A 22,586-nucleotide genomic window follows, 5' to 3' on the forward strand; every position below is an offset into this window, starting at 1 on the left:
TGATTACTAGCCACTATTCTGGTAATTGATTATTACGTGATTTCAGGATAATAATAACAGCTTTGCAACACTCACTAGAACCACAAAAGTTATTTCAGACTATGTGTCCCTACTGAAACAAGGGATTTTGCGACAAGCCTGTCGCAGTCAACAAGCCAACGCAGTCAACAAGCCAACTTGTACCAATTGGACAAGATACTTATATTTCTAAATTCATTAGTCTCAGATTCTTATAATCTATTGTGAAAACCATGCACACCAAATTCCAAAAATTTAATTCGGTGAATAGATAGAGTTGATTCTCAGTTATAAAATAAAAGTAAAATTTTTGTGTTGCATTAACTGATTAAAACCATATGAGAGCAGAAAAATAACATACCAAAAATTGGAGAGGAAAAACAAATCTTAATTTATAAATTGATTTATAAACTAATTGAATTAATCATAAAAAAGAAAACTTAAAATTATTTTGATTTATAATCTATCACATTATTTCCACCAGCATTTGTTCGAATTTCTATAATCACTATAAACATTTTTGAAACAGGAACTCCTATCTGACGCTTGCTGTTTTAGCAAAAGATCTTCAGCTGATTTAAGATGCCTACGCGCTGCTAAATGTTCCTGGTCACTTGCAAGCTCAGTCCCTGCAGATGCTGTTCTCTGAATTCCCGCCTCCAAAATATCTTCATCTTTTTTATTACCACGTGGCAAAGTCTGGGGCTTATGTTTCGGAGATTTCGGCATAGCATAGCCATATACAAAGCCGTAGCCACCGTAGGCCATGGCATTGAACTGTTCTGTTTCTTGAATGTCTGGCTGTGATCTCCACTCCGATTGCTTTTTTGATTTAGTTGAAATTATTTTTGCATAGTTGCTACGTTCAATTTGTGAGGAGTCATTGGTGCATGGATAATGCAATGAAAACCTTTTGAGTTTCTCATTAATTTCTGTAGCTTTTATGCTGCTTGGCTGTTCATTATCTGTTAAATGAGTCTCGCTTCTGGCACCTAAATTCTTTGATTTTTTCATGCACTTACAGCGACACATCTTTGCTTGAGCTTGTGATGTGGGATCCTGTTGTTTTTGAACACTTTTACTTTCTCTAAGTTCTGTCATGCGTTTCCTTTGACATATATGGCTCACAATCCGTTTTTCATGTTCACAAAGCTGATTATATACTTTTACTCTTTCGTAAAGAGCAGCTTGTAGCTTCACGTATCTGACATGTAAATTTACCTGAAAAAAATCATTATTGGTATTTTTTAATGATGATCGCATAATTAGTTTTTTAAAGTAAACTCTCTGTTTCTTTGTTTTTAATTATGTTTAATGTGATCAATTGTGTTGCCACATTAAATTGCGTTGATGTGTTTTAATGCAGTATGCCACTGTGTCTTATTCAAAAACAAGGCGTCATTTCGATAAATAAAAGTTCAAATAGGGATAAAATCCTTTTAATAGACAGTGATACATTTCATAAAAATACTAGATATATTGGTCACATATGCAGTGACCTTACTTATAGTTCTTTACCACGAACTGTTTGAAAACTGCTACACTAGGGTAAAAGACGGAAATGATGTAGATAAAAAATAACTTTGGACAAGTATGTTGATACACTTTTTATATTAGATAAGATAAATGAAAAATATTTTATATCCAACTAAAAAAGAATAATTTGAAATATATGTTTTTTGTAGTCAGTTTTACTAATCTCTTTGACTTTTATTTTCGAACAAAAAAGGGAAACAAGACAATGAATCCAAGCACAGAAAAGGTCCTCAATGGCTAATTTCAGAGGAAGAAAATATCTACTGCTGCAATGTTGCAAGAAATGAAAACACGTTTCCAGTTTTTGACTGTAATTAGGAGCCACTGTTTCTATAAAGAAGGTTTTTACACATCTAGTTGTTTAAAACAATTAACAATAATTGTTGCCATAACTGTGTTCTACTTATTGCTCGTTCCAATTAGTATTCTAATTAGTTATAAATGGTTCTAAGCTTTTCTAGTTCAGACCTACCTTCCCTAAAACATAAAATTTCGTGTACATTGTCATATATTACCGTGAGTGTGTTTGTACGTTGATTATGTCTTCCTTATAGACCAAGCATACATTAAAAAGTAGTATTATTATCCATTAGAAAACATTGAAATATTTAATTTAGCAACGAAATAGAATATGCCAAACCTCTCATATAGAATATCTTCTGTTGTTTCGTTGGCCCAGATTTTAATTTGAAAATTTGATTACGAGAATGAGTAATGTTGATATTGCAGTGGTCGGGGCATACTTTTTTTTATTCATTTCTCAACTATTTACGTAATGGCTGTTATAATTAGTTCCTGTTTTGATTAGTATTATAATTCCTGTTCTTATTAATTCTCAGCGGTTCAAATTTTTTTCTCGGTTAATTCTACCTTTCCAGGTATTTAGACTTTAGTGTATATAGGTTATCTGATGGTTTGTTGGCCCCCCTCCCTTTGCAGGTCTAGCTTTGGTAGGAATTCATAATATTAATTATTTAGACAATGTCGCTTTCTTTCATTAGCAAAAGAATAGAATATGCAAGATCTATTATGCTAACAGCTTTATTTTTTTAGAGGTGTAGATTTAAATTTACAAACAAGAGAACGAATGAGTGATATTATAGTGGCCAAGGCATACTTTTTTTTAACACATTTCATAACTATTTACATATTGCTATTCAAGAGCAAACAGTAGCTTTCCGTGAAAACCTTCTATAATCTCTCAAAGGAAGTAGTTGAGTGTGGTGAATGACATTGCGGACAGTGGCGTAACTAAGGGGGGGGGGAGGACGACAAGGAGGGACGGCTGTCCCTGGGTGCATCACGTGAAGGGGTACCAAACTGCGTTTTTTGTCAGTGCTATGATCTAGGAGGAGGAGTGATGGTGGGAGGGCGCAAAACCACTACTGTTCCCCGGCACTGAAAACCCTAGTTACGTCTCTGACTGCAGAGATTGATATTTGAACTGATTCCTGATAGTTCTTTTCGCCTGGCAGGTTCGTCACAAGAGCCAAGGGTGTATCCAGGACTTTTGTTCGGGGGGGATTTTTTGGGGGGATTTTCCAAAATTAACTTTAAAAAACGCATCAAAATTTGTTTCTATATATTTTTATTATTTTTTTACAAGTCGGACAAAAATTTTGGGAGGGGGAAGTTAACCCTAACCCCTCCCCCAGGATACGGCCTTGCAAAGAGCGATTGTTGACCCAATTAGATTTATAATCACCTTCCGAACACAATCTTCAAACCGCACGGCCATCCTAATTCGATCAGGACATTGCTGTAAATAATTAACCACTAATTGATGATCCTCATGGTCCATATCAACACCATTTATTGATAGTATGACATCTCCTATAATATCAAACAACAAAAAACATTAAATTTTCAATAAATTATAATAATGTACTGATGATAAGGCTCTATTGGAGACTGATAAGTAGAAGAAAAGACTAAAACTCCTCACTATATAAAAAACACTAATAACAGGTTTTCATGTATGTTTTGGGTACATTAAATACATCAAACAGTTCGTGGTATGATAGAGTTCATTATAGAGTTTATGATAGAGTTCATCAAACAGTTCGTGGAAACGAACTGTAAGTAAGGAGCTACCCGGCTCAATGGTAACCGAAACTCTAAAAAACAGAATTTTGATATTAATATATGCATCAAAAGAATCAGATTTTAATGTTGATTTCAAATATATAAGTTTCATTAAGTTTAGTCTAACCTATCAAAAGTTACGCGCCTGAGAAAATTTGGCTGATTTTCGAAAAAAGGAGAAAGACCCCCTAAAAGTTATAGAACCTTAATGAAAATCACACCATCAGATTCAGCGTATCAGAGAACCCTACTGTAGAGGTTTCAAGCACCTATCTACAAAAATATGTAATTTTGCAATTTTTTGCCAGAAGAAAGATCACGGATGCGTATTCATTTGTTTTTTTTTTCCAGGGGTGATCGTATCGACCCAGTGGTCCTAGAATATCGTGGGAGGGCTCATTGGAACGGAAATTAAAAGTTCTAGTGCCCTTTTTAAGTAACCAAAAAAATGGAGGGCAACTAGGCCCCCTCCCACGCTCATGTTTTCCTCAAAGTCACCCGATCAAAATTTTGAGATAGCCATTTTGTTCAGCATGATCGAATATATGATAAATATGTTTTTAGGATGAATTAATCCCCCGAAGTCCCCGGGGGTAGGGCTGAAAGTTATGAACTTTACCCCATGTTAACATCTAGTATTGGTTATTGGGAAGTATACAGACGTTTTCAGGGGGGATTTTTTATGGTAGGTGGAGGGTGGGGGTGGGGTGGGTCGGGGGCTATATGGGAGGATCTTTCTATGAAGGAAGTTTTCATGGGGGAAGGGACATTGCTATGAAGCGGCACCGGATTTCCCATCATTATTAAAGAAAAACATCAGACATTAAATAAAAAAAACAAGTTTTTCAACTGAAAGTAAGGAGCAACATCAAACTTAAAATAAACAGAAAATTTTACATATATGATTGGGTTCACCCCCTAGTCAATACCTCGCTCTTTAAGCCAAAGATTTTTTAGTACTTTCATAAGTGCTATTTATTCTAATTAACGGCCTTTGTGATTAAGGGGTCATTTTTAAAGAATTTGGACAAAATTCGAGCTTTAGCTTAAAGAGCAAGGTATTGACTAGGGGTGAGCCCCCCAATATACACATTAAAAATCTATGAATATAGAAGTTCGTTACGCAAGTTAATTCGTAAGTTACATATATTTATTACTAATAAAAACGTTCTTAAATAAAATTAAACAAGTTTCGAGAAAGCCATTTAACCAAAGAAAAGTAAAATTAATATGCAATTTTTTTTTAATTATTCGTGTACGGTGAGCCAAAATTAAAACCTGCGTTACATCAAAAACGTTCAAAAATTAAATAAAAGAAAAACAAGTTTTTTTAACTGAAAGTAAGGAATGACGTTAAAACTTAAAACGAACAGAAATTATCCCGTATATGAAAGGGGCTGTCCCCTCCTCAACGCCTCGCTCTTTACGCTAAAGTTTGACTCTTTCTCACAACTCTATTTTTTTAAAACAATAAAACACTTTAGCATAAAGAGCGAGCCGTTGAGGAGGGGACAGCCCTTTTCATATACGGAATAATTTCTGTTCGTTTTAAGTTTTAACGTCGTTCCTTAATTTCAGTTAAAAAAAAACTTGTTTTTTTTTATTTAATCAGTTGTAGGCCCAGCCATAGCCAAGTAGATGTCACAAAGATAAGATAAAGACAGAGATCCTCCAGGACCATTGCTGGCGTAGAGGACGTTGAATCGATGTATCAGTTGCTGTTTTTTTTTACAGGGACAAGTTGCAAGCTTGTCGCCCAACCTTGCTGCGGAGGGGATCAAAACCTCAGCACCGTATTGCCAACCAGAGTACCAATCTACGGTGCTGCAACAGGTTATGAATGTCACACTAGACTTGTAGTTTCATGTCCTTCGGGATGCAGGTTCAACCCTGGTGTTGCTAAAAGAAATTCCAAAGTCCTGGCTTGGAGTGAGGATCAGTGACGTCACTCTGCAAGCTCAGCTGCCTGGATTGTGGCGGCAATGGGCCTTTGAGGGGTGAGCCTTGGTCCAATTGGGTCCACTCCACCACAAAATTAAAATTAGAATAACATTAATTTTAGTCCAATAAATACGTTGGTTCAAATAGGAAGCAAAGAGAAAAGGGAAGACTACGGCCCTGTGCTACCTTGTAAAAAAGTGTTTCTTGATCCTACTGGCTAATGTTTGTGATGTCAATAATTTTTTGAATCAGTCATATTATTCCTTAAGGCTATGTCCGTAAGGGAAGCCAAATAAACCCGCCGTTTTTTGCAAAACATTATTGTATTTACCAGTTGTTGCGAAGTCAATTTTGAGTCAGTTAAATGAACACGGAACCATAGTTCATTGATGTGGAAGCTTAAAGAATAAGTAAAAGAGGAAATACTAAACGAACAAGTAAAAGATCAAGAAAATAAACAAACAAGTGAAAAAGAACAAAAAGAACAGGCCAAGAGCAAAATAGCAAGTAAAAACAAGAACAAGTTTTGTCACAGCAATACTTACAAGTAAACTCACTATTTCTCGGAACGTGAAGGAACTCGAATAAAAATCCGTCATATAGTAATTTTGACATAAAAATACCTATCCCTATAGAAAAGTTTCATTGAAGGAGACACCCATTGCAGGACATGGGAGTGATTGCCCTATATATTTTGAACAGAGCTTTCTTTGGTATTTTCATTTAAAACAAATAAAAAACAAAATAGGAACAATCTTCCTCAACATATCACAGCGATAATATGTCATATTTTAGCGTTCAATGTATTAGCGTTGAGCCAGTAGCTTGCTAAAAACTTGTTTGATCAGTGTTGCCAAATTTTTGGGAACCAAAATATCAAAACGAGCAAAAACGAGACACTTCGATCTCCCGTCAGAAAACTGGCGGCATGGCTTTTCTTGATTTCAAGTTCAATATCTCTAGTCAGGGACGTCACCTTTTATAGGGAGGGGAGAGGCGGCTGCACTCAAAGACCTCAGTTTGCCCCCCTCCCCCTCATGAACCTAGTTTTCCCCACCAGCTGAAATTTAGTTTCTCCAAAAAACTTGTCAAAACTAACATCAGCCTGCGTAACTCAAGCATCCACAGAAACGGGTCAGTTTTCTTTAGTACAGCTTTACTTTTTAGCTACTATATTGCTCGTATTTCCGTTTTCACTGTCATTTTCATTTGATTTGGGAAACTGGCTCCAACTTTGCCCTCCCCCTCAGGATTTTGACAAAAGTACGCCACTTACTCTAGTTCTCACTGCTTCCTCAAGTTTTTTTTTCTCAGTCCAGTCGCATGTTTTATCAAGTTTAAAGATTTTGAACAAGATGGCCATTTTACGAAAAGTGAAGAAAAGGAGCAAGACATCAACACGGAAAAGAATTTCTAACTGATAAGGAAATACGGGCCTGAAAAGCGCGAGCACAGTTTTTCACAAGACAAGAGCAAAAATAAAAATTAACAAATCTTGGATATGAAGAAAGGCTTAATTTTAAATGGCTTTTTCAAACGGTTTGTAGCAAATAAACTGTAAGTAAGGCTGGGAAAAGGGTCAATAGTAGCCGAAACTCTGAAAATTTGATACCAATAGATATATCATAAGATTCGACTTACTATGCTGATTCCAAATATGTAAGTTTCATTAAGTTTAGTATTGCATATCAAAGGCTACGAGCCTGAGAAAATTTACCTGATTTTCGAAAAAGGGGGAGATACCCCCTAGAAGTCATATAATCTTAATGAAAGTCGTACCCTCAGACTCAGCATATCAGAGAACCCTGATGTAGAGTTTTCAAGTTCCTATTTGCAAAAATGTGGAATTTTGTATTGTTTACCAAAAGAAAGATTACGGATGCGTGTTTATTTTTTTTTCCAGGGGTGATCGTATCAACCAAGTGATCCTATTATATTAGGAAACGGCTCATTCGAACGAAAATTATAAATTATAGTGCCCTTTTTAAGTGACCAAAAAGATTGGAGGGCAAATAGGCCCCCTCCCGCGCCCCTTTTTTCCCAAAATCGTCCAATCAAAATTTTGAGATAACCATTTTGTTGATAGCCAAAATTTTGAGATAACCATTTTGCTTAGTTGAAAGGCCCAGTAAATATGCCTTTGGAGATGGCATGCCCCCCCCCCACAACCCCTGAGGAAAGGTCTTTAAGTTATAAAATTTGCTCATTGTATACGTATAGTATTTGTTATTGGGAAGTATGTATACATTTTTCGGGTGGGGGGTGGGGACAAATTTTCGGCTGGAGAGATTTTCTAAGGGGATAATTTTTCATGAGGAGGGATTTTTTTAGGGACTGAACTTTTCAGGGGAATTACCAGAATTCCTATACGAAATTTTTCATTTATGTCTTGCTTTCTCTTTGCCGACTCAATTTTACGCGTGGAGATGTTAAGGGTAATTGTCCAGGGTAAGTTTTCACCGGGATTGAAGTGTTTAGGGGATATTAGTGGGGAGAGGGACTTTTCCGTGGACGTGGAGTCAGATTTTATGGTAGTATTTAAAACATAATCAGAAATTAAATAAAAAAAAGTTTTTTCAACTGAAAGTAAGGAGAAACATTAGAACATAAAGCAAACAGAAATTATAACGTATATGAGGGGTGTTTCTCCATCCTCAACACCTCGCTCTTTACGCGAAAGTTTGAATTTTGTCTCAACTCTTCAAGAACGACTCCTGAAACACAAGGGTCGTTTAATTAGAAACATAAGAAGTTGTTTTCAAAGTAATAAAAAACCTTAGCGTGAAGAGCGAGGTCTTGAGGAGGGGGCAACACACTTCATATACGTAATAATTTTTGTTCATTTTAAGTTTTAATGTTGCTCCTTACTTTCAACTGAACAAAAACTTGCCTTTTAAAAATGTAATTAAACCCTAAAACGCCCCAGTTTCAAAGAAGGTGAAGATTTTGTAAGAAGAAGAAGAAGAAAAAAAGAAGAAAAATTCAGCACTAAAACACTCCCTTCATCAGCCCTGTGTATGTTATCTCCAAGAAGCATCGTTCGTATTTTTTAAATGGGATATAATAATAATCTTAGGTATTTTCGAAGACCAAGCTGCCTTTCCATGACGTACAAACGACAGTTCAATAGGGATACATTTTTTAGTTCCTTTAGAACAAAATCACTGGATATTTTGGTCACAAATACAGTGGCAGTTATCAGCAGATAGTTTATCTGCTGATGACAGCCACTGTATATGTGACCGAAATATCCAGAGATTTCTTTTTGTTTGTTTCGCTGTCAAATAAAAGGATTTGTCCCTATTGAAATGTTATTTGTATAACAATAATAGGAAAATTTCGCCATTGATAGGAACAAAAAAATCGCTGTGGGTGTATCACAATTTCGCAAGAAGCAAAACTTTACTTCGAGGAATGTACGTCACTTCAGTTGGCACACTGCTTAATAGTGTTTTTTATATTTCATTAAAATTGACGAGGCCACACAAAATTGACCTGTTGTACATCTTCATTAAACTTAGTTAAAATTAGGCTAGTACATTTTTAAGCGCGTTTTTTTCTGTATTCAGCCAATCTTCAAATGGCACATTAATTTTCTTCAACTGTGAAAGATTGTTTAAATGGTCATCAAAAAAGTAAAAGGAGTAAGAGTTGTAAATATTTTAAAACCTACTTGCAAAATATTTTTAGAGTCTATTTGAAGTTTTCTTTAAAACTTATTTGAAGTAGTGTAGTTTGTCATGAAAGTTAACTTTGCAATGACTCCAGTGACTTTTAACTCTTAAAAAGAGCACTAGAACTTTTATTCCCAATTAACTGAACACCCCCAGAAGTTTTCACGGACATCCCTCCCATATGAAGTGGCTCTGGGAAAAACTAAAGAAATAATACATTAAAGGTTTATGATACTTTACTATAGGCAACGCTAGAACATTGCCTCTTATCGTTAGAAATATATCTGCTAAATTTTGTCATTCACGGGTTCCACCTACAGAATGGGTTGTGGGACTTGAACTATTTTCTACTACTAATTAAAGCCCCTTCGCTTACTCCAAAATAAAATCTTGTTGTCGTTCTAGGGACTCCACGTATTTGTTTATTTCTTTGGCCCTTGATTCTAAATTAATTATAGGGCTTGGAGTCTAGCCGGGAACCCACAAGAATAGTTCTCTGCGGGGGGGGGGGGGGAGTTCAAAACGATTAAAAACAAGCAGTTAAAAGAAGGAAAATCCCGGCGAGAATTGTAAAACTTATGACATTTTTGGAGACTCAAGTCCACTGCGTACCTAGACCCTTCTTATCTATACAGCATATGTACGTTTTGCACCAATTAGTCCAATAAACGAAACGACAGTTAACGCTATAAAATTACCTGGTCTCATCCCAGCTTTGCCAGCAGGTCCATTTTCTAATACAAAATCAACATAGGTTAGATATTCAATGTCTTTTTCTCCGAGGTGTTTAATTCCATAGCTCTGAAAAATAAATGTCCACATTGCATCACCAGTATTATACCTAAGTCACATCATAGTCACACTTGCTGAAGAAATAGCATTGAAGAAGACAGCAACTGCCAATAATGTACCCTGTATGTAATTTGGTGAGTTTGGCTGTGGTAAATACAATTTCGAAATATTTGGAAAATACAATATATGGGGACTCAAAGCAGCGTTATTCATGTATGTAAACTATGCCTGACAAAAAAAATATAAGGATATATTATTAGTATGAAATTTCTTTGGGAGCAAATTAATATTTCCTTAAGCTTTCAAACCAAGTTCTCATATTTAAATTGTCCATTTCTATAGCGTATGTACGATCCTAAATCGACGAAGAAGACGGATCGAACAACACAAAGGTAATCTCAGGAGCTATAAGAGTAGTATGGGGGGCAATACTTCGGATTGAGCCCTATCCCGGTGTGCTATTGGAGTTGCTAAACTCTTGTATCCACCTATAATCAGATCACACACATATCCCACCATTCCCATGACACACATATTACGTTATCTTAGCTTCTGGTGATAAGAACATTTCCTGAAAACAACGCATGCCAGGTGTTATTTCTCCTACCATTCCTACAACACACATAGCATTATAAAAGGAATTATGACGAGGACTGTAATATACAAGAGGTTTGTAATCTATATGTTGTTTGTTGTATGCTTAGTGGACGGGGACTGTTTTTCAGACAATTTTGGTTTATAAAAGGATATTTACATTCCCCTTTAGCTATCAAATTGTATGTATATCATAGTTAGTTTTAAAAATATTCCTCCCTACTAGCCATTCTTGAGCTATTGAATACAATCCGTTGAATATTTTGAGCCTGGACCTTCAGGGGATGGTAAAGAACATTATCAAAACTAAAAAAGAGTATTTACTGAATTGTATGTGTTTGTATATTATATATACTCATTATTTTAAAAAAAGAAGCCTTTCCTACTAGCCATTCTCAAACTTTTGAAATCAATCCTTGGATTATTTTTGATTTTTTGATTTTTAATTATTGCTTTTTGATATTGGTTATTGGTTATCGATTTTTGGCTTTTAATTATTGATTACTGATTATTAAGTTTTTTGATTACTGATTTTTTTTAACTTGAATATTTTTTCAACTTTAATTTTCCGTGTCTTAAACTCACATTAAATATACTTATAACCAAAAAAATTCACTTGTGATATTTTAAAAATACAAAATTAAGATGACATACATATGCCAGTCGCGATTTTTTCTATTATAAAAATAATGTTTGAAGTGACTTTTTTCACTTAGTTTTTTTTTACTGAAATTTGTTCAATTTTTTTTTCATGTCTTAAAATAACATTAAATATGCTTATAAAACAAAATCACTGGTGATGTTTTAAAAATACGAAATTAGATGATATAAATATGTTAGTCGTGATTTTTTCTTTTAGAAAAATAATTTTTGTAGTGATATTTTTTCATTTATTTTTTCATGTCTTAAAATGACATTACATGTACTTATGAAAGAGTTCAGAATGATAATATTGTGAAAAAAGATTTTTGGTTCATAGAAACATATGAGTGGTTCTACTATGTCGGAAATTGAAGGTGCTAGCGACAATGAAATGAGGCCAAGAGTACCCACTGTTACAGTGGAAACACCAAGAGGACATCAGCTGGCCCTCGAATGGGATGAGTATAATCGCAAGATAATGAATACCATTAAGAATAAGAAGAAGGAGATCACTAATAGCACCAACAAAATTAAAGACAATTCAATGAAAAGAAAAACATCGGTGGACGTTAAAATTATCATTGATAGTTTACCATGAGATACCATCATTGAATAGAATAATAGCAATGATGGAAAATATGATGAGTTTAGAATTTTTTTTTAAACTTACAAACATTTTTTCATGTCTTATAATGACTATATATTTAAAAAAAATAAATTCGCTTGTGATATTTTCGAAATATGGAACAAAATAATATACATGTTAACCATGATTTTTCCATTTAGAAAAATATTGAGAAAGTGTTTGTGCATAATAGAGTTATCACTGCGTTGAATACTGGCATAGATAAATATTTGAACTATGAGACAAACAATAGTGGAGATTTTATTGGAAATGTATGTGTGCGTTATCACGACAGTGAGAGATAAAATTCCTTTGGAACATCGAAAAATTCAAACTCCACTGACGGTGGATATGCAAGAGTAGCATTTCCAGAAAAGTTAGTTTTCAAAGATAATGCAAGCCTGAAACTAATAGTTGACAAAGAGGGTCAACTTCTTGCTAATGGTTCTGATAGCACGTTACCTGTTGACAGATCCTATTCCCATCTTTCCGGTTTTAGCATTCAAATAAAAGAAAAAGGGAAAAGAAAGGCCTACTGCTTACCAATGCATTATGACCAATGTCATAATGCATATCTTGTCTATGTACCAAAGCTGCAATCTATGTAAAAATAATATAGTAATAGACAGTGAAATCACAAGTAAAATAAAAAGGGCATTGACAGACAATATTACAATGGGGTATAAAGATAAATTGATGAAAAATAAAGCACCTGCAAACGTTGCTAGTGTCATCGACAGTTTACCAAAAGATACAGTTAAAATTCGTGTATGACCCCAAAATGGAATAAGCACCACGTAGAGAGAAAACATAATGAAGTATTTAATGGAATGGATTCAAACCATCCATATTTTATGATGATATTCTACCAGCCATTATTTCAATAAAATTATTTCATTGCTTTACTTTGCTGTTTCCATTATTGTTAGGGTACGCTAGCAACTCCAACGCTTAGAATGTCTGTTCAAGACTCGGAGATGCAAGAAAAGGAATTTTCAGAGAGATCTACGACACACATATCTCACCATTTCTACGATACACATACCTCAACATTCCTACGACACACACACATATCCCACCATTATTACGACCCACATATCCCACAATTCCTACGACATACATATCCAACCATTTCTGCGATACACATGTACCAATATTCCTACGACACACGTATCCCACCATTGCTAAGAAATACATATCCCATCATTCCTGTGACACACACATTCCACTATTCCTGTGATAAACAAATCCCACCATTCCTGTTGCACACATGTCCCCCCACTCCGGTCACATACACATATCCTATCATCCCGGCCACACACATATCCCACCATTCCGTTCACACACAAAGGGAGTACAGTAGAGCCAAATAAAATTACCAATCCCTCGCATATGTTCATTGAGATGGAAATGTTCAGTAGATAATGAGTTTTAGAAATAATATGTAAATTCCGAGTCATTTAACTGGTGACTGAGTACCATAAAATTAAATAGAAAAACTTTTGCGTACAACAAACTCAGCTAGTAGGTAAATTATGAATGTCATAGTTGCTGATTATTTAATAAAAGCCCTTTTGACGACAGTAAACTCAGGTATTTGATAAATTCCGAGTGTTTTAGTTGCTGGCTGAGAACCAAAAAATTAATAAAAGCACTTTTGACTAGAACAAACTCAGCTACTTAGTAAATTCCGAGTAACAAATTCAGCTAGTAGGTAAAGTCTGAATGTCTTAGCTGCTTGCTGAGAATAAAAAATTGAATAAAAGTACTTTTAACCATTATTAACTCGGGTAATTGATAAATTCCGAGTGTTTTAGTTGCTGGCTGAGCAGCAAAAATTAATAAAAGCACTTTTGAGTACAACAAACTCAGCTACTCTGTAAATTACGAGACTTTTAATTGGTGACTGAACATCCAAAAATAAAAAAAAGCCCTTTTGCATACAACAGAATCAGCTAAGTTTATTTTCTCGATGCAACAATACAACAAATACTATGACAGCCCTTAATATTGCATTATCTCAGCTTCATGTGATGGATACATTTGAATGCCTAACATTTGATACAAAAGAATGATCGTTCAAGGTATTATCATTAGATGAAGTGAGCTCAATCAGTTTCAAAGATGTTCGGTGTTTTCGATTGTTAATAAATTGGTTCAAGGAAATCCTCGTGTGGCGTAATGATTCAGCGTGCGTTTTTATTGCTCAATATGGACTTTAGTGAATTGTCATGCTATCACTGGCATGTGAATCATAATATGCATTTTTAGAATAGAGACTTAGGGAGTAGCTTGTTAAGACGATTGAACCATATAGGGATTTACAATCGAGTGATCCCTCCATTCTAAGAAGGTGGTAAGGAACTGAATACTATACAAAATGAAGTAAAAGAAATATGCAGGTTTTTAGAGTTGAAGCGTTGTTTGTTAAGGGAAATGTTTCTACGGATAAACTTTTAATTGAAAAGTGTGAGTCAAATATACCACTATTAAATTTGGAAGACTTTGAGTGTCTCAAATATCTGTAATAGGATGCATAACCCCGAGAATGAGATACGATTTTTTAGTGCATGGATTCCAAGACGCATTCCTTCTCAGAATATGAGCATAAGACATTCTAAGAAGAAGAACGAAACTCACAGCATAAATTGGGACCACACCAAGTGGCTGATGATTGCTCCTCTTGTGAAGTGGGGATGATAGCTCCTCGCAAGCAAGGGTGAAGCACCCACTCTTCTTTGGCCTGATTCGCCGTGTTGTGGTAAAGTGTTTTTTAAGGTATTTAAGTGATGTAGTGGTAGATACCTTTATTCTCCCTTTGTAGGGGAGATGAACTATGGCCCTAAGGTATTTAAACTTTGGTATCGTGCCTTAGGCTATGACCGGACTAATGAGGCGTACCAGCTGGGTATATTCGAGAGACTAAATGTAGATTTTAGAGAGGTTGGCTATAACACAATACTTTTATTCGGTTAACATATACTAGTACAAAGTTTGATAATATATATATATATTCTACTGGAACAGGTTGCCCCAAGTAGACCGCAAGTCTCAGAAAACTACAATAATATATAATAAGATACTTAGACACTTACAATAATCCGACAATATTCCAAGGTATTTTTAAATCAACAGACCAGAGGTCAGTCCGGCATAAAATTAGTATCCCTCTACCCCTTCGCATAAAATGTATCTTTTATACATTTTTATCAACCACACTTTCCTGGACCCAACCGACGCAATAGCTAGGAAGTGGTAATTTCTTAATTTCCCGTTAAGCAGAAACTTGACAGGACATGTTCTTTATCTTAATAAAAAGTGGTATTTATAAACTTTTGTATTTGCGTCTTAATATTTTTACTAAATTCCAAATTGACTTAATTAGAAAGCTTCACCACGATACTCCCTATTTAACGAAGAAATGCCCTCAACTCTCAATACTTTAATTTTAAAACATTTATTTTCTACACAACCATTATGCTGCCATCTTTGGGTCATTATGTGCATATACCCCCAATGGGTTTCCCTAGGGTCATGTTTACGGTCAAATATATGTCATGTACTTTTTTGTCCAAGGATATCAATTTTGAAATTTATCCTTGTTTCTCTTTTTCTCTGTCTCTAAGACTGGAAAATTCTCTTTTTACCCTTTTCATATGAATCTTCTGCTTTAGCTTGACCCCCAGTGGCTTAAGCATTATATTAGTGGTTCTGCTTAAACTAGATTTAAAGTTATATTCGAAACGTTTATAAATTATTTGAGTTTAAATTTAATTCCCATTTATAATTTATTTCATCTGGGTGATGTGGTTGATATACCGTTTATTTTTTGGGGTTAGAAATGCCTTGGATAAATTACTCATAATAATTTTGGTTTTTAAATTTTCACATATTTTTCCAGCACAAAGCATATTCACAATGTTTTAATAGTATAAAGCCTTTGAGGCTATGTAGTACATTTTCTAGGCCTAAATTAAGTTCTGATTTTATCACACTTTATGATGAACCTGTAGTAAAGTCTGTAATACTGCATACAGTTTCCAAAATATTAGTTGACCAGTTATGGTTTGGTTTCTGATTGTATGAGCTGTAAGTATCAGGATACAATTGAACTGGGTTTGAAATTTGCTACTTTCCAAAAATGCGTCAAAACATTATCGAGAAATGGATCCGAATGGATGTCACAAAAAAATTTGAATATACAGTAAAAGAAACACACAATTTTGTAAAGTTTAAGTATTTTTAATTACTTTTCTCTCTTTTTACTCTAAACCTAATATGCCGCTTAAATAGATAACCTTTTTTTATTATCCTTTTCAAACTTAATACTTAACGGATTATTTCACAATAAAAATATTTATATGCTCAAAGTCAAATATTTATATATAACATTAAATCACTAGTTAAAACTTAAAGTAAATAAAAACATAGTATATACACAAGCATTGTGTAATAAACTTATACAAGCATTGTTAAGTAACAAAATAAGATAAAACGTTCAACTACTGGTTAAAACTTAAAGCATTTGAAAAAAATATAACATGATATAGACTAGCATTGGAATTAATTCCAATTAGCGTTTTGTTAATTGCTTATAAAGTATTAATGCAGAATACTTCTTGAATGATAAAAAATAAAAATAAAAAAACAAAAACAAAAACACTCAACATATTAATTCACTATATTTACATTTATATTTAAAATGACTTAAGTTATGTTTTTACATAACTTTATTTGTTTGAACACAAGAAACAATTATGTACCCTTACAATTTATTTAGTCACTGCAATATTTGTTCTTTTTACAACTTTTAAATAAGTCCGTCAAGAATTTTATCTGAAAAGTCTTAACTGCAATTAAAATATTTACAAAAAAATTAAACTCCAACACATAAATTTATACACTAACTGAGAACTGTGATTATCCTCCATATAAAGCCTTGGCAATAGATCATATAACATGACTTTGCTATTTAAATTTCTATACTTACAATTTTTTTACGATAACAATCCCGTATTTATTAAAGGTTTTCAAAATACTTTTATAACTGTATGTATTTTCTCAATAATATTTGTTACCACTATATACATTTACCATATACGACTATATACATTTGTTTTTCGCTTTTTTTCTTATCTTTGTTTTACAACTTTGGTTCTATTTCGAACCAACTTGTGTCCTTAACTGTTTTTAGCTTACTCTGTCTATTTGTTTATTCAGACTTTTAAGCTTTTTAATTCTTTTTGAATTTCAGGTGATTGAGACATTTAAAAAAATGTATTTGTCTGTAATCTCTTTTTTTCATCTTTAATGTCCTTTTGGAACAAGTCTCCGTTTACAGCTTTGGTTTGATAAGCTAAAAATTTAGATATTCGTCTTTTTACTTGTTATGGCACTATCAATTGACTCGTGCCTGCACCTTGAAGGTTTGCTTACCAGGGCTGCCTTCTGGTAGCTCGTTACAACGTTTCCAGGTTCTCTGTCATCGGCTACAGCTAAAAGGACTATTATGAACCTGTACACACAACAATTAATTATTCATAGTATTGCCACAATTTTTTTTATTTGTGGCCACAGTTTTCTCTTGGGCTATTCTATTTTCAAGAAAGTGGTCCTTCTGCAGAAAATATATCTGGACTTCGTGGCAGACAGTAACTTATTTTTTGACATATCTGCTACAATGATTATTTTCACTATAACTACTTAACTCTTAGTGGTGCTTTCTTTAGGCCACTCTAGTCATTATCCTAAAAACGACTCCCACAAAAGAGAGCAATATTTTCCCTGTCTACTTGGAGCATATCTATTTGGCTCCTTAGTATTAATGCTACTTATTTTGAACTTACTTAGTACAATTTTCGTACTAGTCTCGTTCGGTCATTTCAATAAGCAAGCATAACAGAGTTTAACTGACTCCATTCAATTTCTTTTCCTTCAATTTCGTCTGGCTATATTTTAGACTTGAACCTTTTTTTTCCTTCCTTTTTTGATTATTTACTTAAATGAAGCCTAAGGGGTTTTTTTCAAGTCTTTTTCAGATTTTTCAGTATTATAAGTCTCTTCTAAGCCTATATTTATAAGTTTCATCTTTTATTCAAAAACTTTTAAAAGTTTTTATGCTGATTAGCATTCTATGGTCAAATTCTTTATCTCCTTATTTTTAAGGGGGGGGGGGGTTGTCTATTTTCGCAACCTGTATTTTTTTAAATTATTTAAATTTCTTTGTCCAAAAGTGTTTGTGTTACAAAAGTACTGTATTTTTCAGTTGATCTTTAGAACACTTTTAATTAAGTTTTGCCCCGCATTTGTTAGTTCTCATTTCTTCATAAGAATGTAAGTTTTTACGATATCGTGATATACGCAAAATTGTGTGGTTTTCATCGCAAACACATATTCTTTGTCTATGGTACTTCACAATAAAATAATATCTAGTTCGTGCCAAATTCTGTTTTGCGATAGGGGTTATCAGTGCCTATTGCGATTTCCCTATAATCTCTTATATTATTCGCGACTGGCGTTTTATCCTCAGTTTAATATTTGTCTTAGTTTTATATAGTAATTGAGTGCAATTTGTCCCTTTCGTGATATTTTGACTATTACCCTGTTCTACAGGTTTATGAATTTAGTACCCTGGTAAAGTCACCACATCCTATTTATTTATTTTTTCCTAGGATGCAGGACTCTACCCGAACATTCAGCCCAAGTCTTCTCCAAAGTTTGACCTTAATTTCTGATATACATTTGGTTAGCTTGGTGGATCCCCCCAATGACAAGACGTTTAGCAGTTTTTACTTTTAGATGTCAATGGTTTTGTCATTGGTGTCTTTCGCCTGCAATGTCCTCGCCCTGTTTATTTCTGTTAATGATTTGCTGTGAATTTATTTATTATGTGAAATTATTTGTACCCGAGAAAAAACTTTGTTTTATACTGTGCTATAATTCTTCAATTGTGAAAAAAAATTGTTTTTTTCTACGGATCTTAGCCTATTTATGTTTACTGTCCTTATTTGGTAAGTGTCCATTTGCTATCTCCAACTGTTTATAATAAGATTACAGCTAGCTTATACATGTAGCACGCATTTAATGTAAACTCTTGCTGTTTTCCTATTAATATTATTTTTAACTGCCGTAAAAAAATTTCAAATTCGACTGGGGATGCTACCTCAGAGGTCGAAGGTCAGTAGATGCTTCGCATTCACTTAACAACGAGGGACCAGCAATGATTGAGCTCACTCCAAATTCAATCCAAATTCCATATTCTAAATGTGTATAATTCAATTAGTTTCACTACACCCATTAAAAGTTACGAGGCAATAATTAATTTATTTTATTTTGACGAGTCTTGTCAGAACACGATTCGCAAAGTTTTATTTCGTCCTGGAGACAAAGTTTGTGCAGGAAGCTATGATGTCACTTAGTTCTGAGTTTACTTTTCTTTGGAACTTAAGAGTCTCTAGGCTATATTTTTCTTTTGTTTATTTTCTACGTTAATAATTTTTCCTGGCGAGATATATTATGAAGGAAATTTTGACGTTATTAACATACCGATTAAAGGAAGAAAAAATATAGGTATATCTTTAGAGGCTCTTTACTAGTTTTATTTTTCCCCGGTTATCATTATTTTATTCAAATACTTATCTGCTGGGAGCAATTCTAGTTCTCCCTTTATCTGTTTCCTGATCTGAATTTTGCATTTCAAATTTTTGTTCCTCTTCTTTATTATGTTGACAAGTTTTTTCGTGGTCTCTATAATGTGGCTTACAAGGTTATGAATTCGGGCGTGGTTGTTGCTTCGTCAAATGTCTTTAGTCTCCGTTCCTCATGACGTTTGGCCTTTTTCATTAGTGATTTAGCTACTTGTGCTGCTGAAGAAGGAACTTGTTGCTGTCCTTCTGGTTTCTTTACTTTTCTCCATAATCTCTCTTTTAAGGAGGTTTTTTCTTAACGATGGCCCGGGTTTAGTTATATCTGTTTCTGTAGAAGGATTATCGGTTTCACATTCTGTTAGCCCGCTTCTGGTATATGGTGTTTGTTCCAAAAGCCATTTTGGTGCTAAAACTGAAGGCGAGTCTAGTGTGTGAAAATCAGATAGTTCTTGGGTTTTTTCCAACTTTTCTTCATATTCGGATTTAACCTCCGGTTTATCACGTTTTAAACCATTAGGTTGTGTTTGAGGCTCTTCTCTATCGCTTTCAACGCTAGTATCCGATGAGCATCGAATTTTTCCCTTTTTCTCTTGTTCTTTGTGGAAAGTTTGTAGCCAAGACTGGGCTAAATATTCCTTCCACTTCTCCCAACTGTTGCGATCGTTAAAAAGGTCATAGAATCCATATGGTCTTCTGATATATACTAGTGAAATTGTTTCATCTATTAATTCGTCTGAAGGAACAGGTTCTTATTTCAATGGTTTTGAGAATAACTCTTTTTTTCATTTTATCATTGTGTACTATTTCTTCTGTTTCATCATGCGTATGATTTAGAACATAGGTTAAGTTATTTGGTAGGATTTTTACGATTCTATAGGGGCTGTCTCATTTTGGTTTTAACTTTTTCGTCCCTTCTAGATTTGTTTTGTTTGCATAGACCAAGTCTCCTAAACAATAATTTGTCTTATTTTGCTTTTTCTGTCATATTTTTTCTGTTTTCGCATCTTTCAAATTGTCTTTAACCTGTTCCATAGCTTTTTTCATTCGCATCACCATTTCTTGCTTGTATTGGTCCAGATTGTAATATATTTTACCAATTTGTATTTCATCTAAACAAATTCTGGGATCTCTTAGATGTTGTAAAAAAATGCCGTTTCTTTGAAAAAACGTGAAAAAGCCGTATTTACTGCAAAGACTACGAATGGTATATGTTCGTCCCAATTCTCATTTTCCTCTCTTGCGTGTATCCCCAACATGTAAGCTAATTCTCTATGTTTGCGTTAAACTTTTCCATTAGTGGATGCCATGTAAGACGAGGTAAACCATCGCTTTACCCCTAAATATTCCGTCATTTCGTCTAATAATTTGGCTCTAAAACATGACCCATTGTCACTAAGTGAAATTCTAGGAAAAATTCCGTGTTCCAAAACGAATGGTATATGTTCGTCCCAATTCTCATTTTCCTCTCTTGCGAGTATCCCCAGCATGTAAGCTAATTCACTATGTTGGCGTTCAGCATTTCCATTAGCTGATGCCATGTATGACGAGGTAAACCATCACTTTACCCCCAAATATTCCGTAACTTTGTGCAATAATTTGGCTCTAAGACATGACACATCATTACTAAGTGAAATTTTAGGAAAAATTGCGTGTTCCAAAAAAAACTGGATGACTAAATCTTTTGCAATGACTTATGTCTTTTTCTTTTTAATTGTAAAAGCGTTTAAAAACGAGTTGACATCGTTAACTACGGCTAGTACACACCTATTTTCTTTTCTAGAAACTGATAAACTTCCTCTTGTTCCCCAAATGTCTATTGACATTAGTTCTCCTACCCCTCAAGGGGTGGGGTATTGACCCAATTCGGCTCTAGGGGTCTTTGGTGGTGACTTCTGTTTAGCACACTCTTGGCAGCTTTGTATGAAAGCTTTTACTTTTGAGTACATTTTTGGAAAATAAAAATTTCGTTTTAGCCTCCCAATAGTTTTCGCTTCTCCCATGTGACAGCCAACAGTTGCGTGTGCCATCTGTAAAATTTCTCCTTCCTGTGATTTTGGAATTACTGGAATAATTTTTATGTAATTTTTTCTGTATTCTTGGGGTGGTCTGTAATATCTTACCAAAAGATTTTTACTTTCATCCAGATAAAAATTAGCTAGGTCCTTCAAAGAATGTTTAAAGTGCTCTGGCAGTTCCGTTCCTTTTGACAAAAAAGATTTCATCTTTAAACAAAAATCATCTTTATCTTGAAGATTCGAAATATTTCCGTTTGATTGTATTTCTACCCCTTCCAGTTCGTTTTGGATGGTTGTTATCAAATTTGCTTCAGTATCAGGATTTCGTGACAAATAGTCTGGTAAAATGTTTGTACGGCCCTTTATATATATTGCGGTATATAAATATGCTTGCAGACGCAGTATCCACCGTGTTAGCCGCGCTGAAGTATTTTGCATCGTATGTAGCCAAATTAGTGATTTTTGGTCTACGTGTAAAATCAATTTTTTTTTCCAAGCAAAAACTGGCGAAAATATTCTGTAAAAACTACAACTACTATGCATTCTTTTTCAACCGTCGAATGTTTTTTTTCTGCCTCCGTCAGCGACCTGCTGGCGTATTGGACTATTGATTCTACTCCTTCCGAATTTATGTTTAATAATATGGCCCCAATTCCGTACCCCGAAGCATCTGTTTTTAAACAGAAGTCTTGTCACAAATCTGGTAGTTTAAGTATTGGTGCCTGTAATAATTGCCTTTTTATTTCATTCAGCGCCTGCATTGCGTCCGATGGACATTCGAATTTGCTTGTTTTTTCAAAATGTTTGTCAAAGGTTGTGCTATTGTAGCATAATTTTTAATATATCGTCGGAAATATCTTAACAAACCACAAATTGATCTGCAGGTTTTTTTATCTTTTGGTGGCTTTAAATTTTCTATGACCGTAAATTTTTCTGGATTTGGTGAAATTGTACCTTGGTTTATCAGATGTTCAAGAAAAACTAGTTTTAGTACTACTATTTTTAAATTTTCTGGTTT

At 34.2% G+C, this 22,586-nt stretch overlaps 1 protein-coding gene across 7 annotated transcripts in view; it reads right to left on the reverse strand.

Moving 5' to 3' along the window:
- Positions 1-237: 237 nt before the first annotated feature.
- The window catches only part of LOC148945998 (ubiquitin-related modifier 1 homolog), a 161,734-nt gene continuing 139,385 nt past the window's right edge, over positions 238-22,586 (reverse strand). For 3 of the 7 annotated variants that reach the window (XR_016142520.1, XR_016142522.1, XR_016142523.1), the window contains one exon: positions 9,999-10,055. Coding sequence is in view for 4 of the 7 variants with exons in the window: in XM_089097913.1 (XP_088954039.1) it covers positions 490-1,239; positions 3,260-3,387; positions 9,953-10,055 (981 nt within the window). In the remaining 3 variants the exon portion in view is untranslated. Of the gene's footprint in view, positions 1,240-3,259; positions 3,388-9,952; positions 10,056-22,586 lie in introns of those variants that run through there. The other 4 variants (XM_089097915.1, XM_089097914.1, XM_089097913.1 and 1 more) reach the window with 3 other exon arrangements.

Source organism: Artemia sp. Qi Xiang Cuo, chromosome 12 (genome assembly GCF_049724085.1).
Source record: "Artemia sp. Qi Xiang Cuo chromosome 12, ASM4972408v1, whole genome shotgun sequence".
In the NCBI taxonomy this organism is placed as follows: Eukaryota; Metazoa; Arthropoda; class Branchiopoda; order Anostraca; family Artemiidae; genus Artemia; species Artemia sp. Qi Xiang Cuo.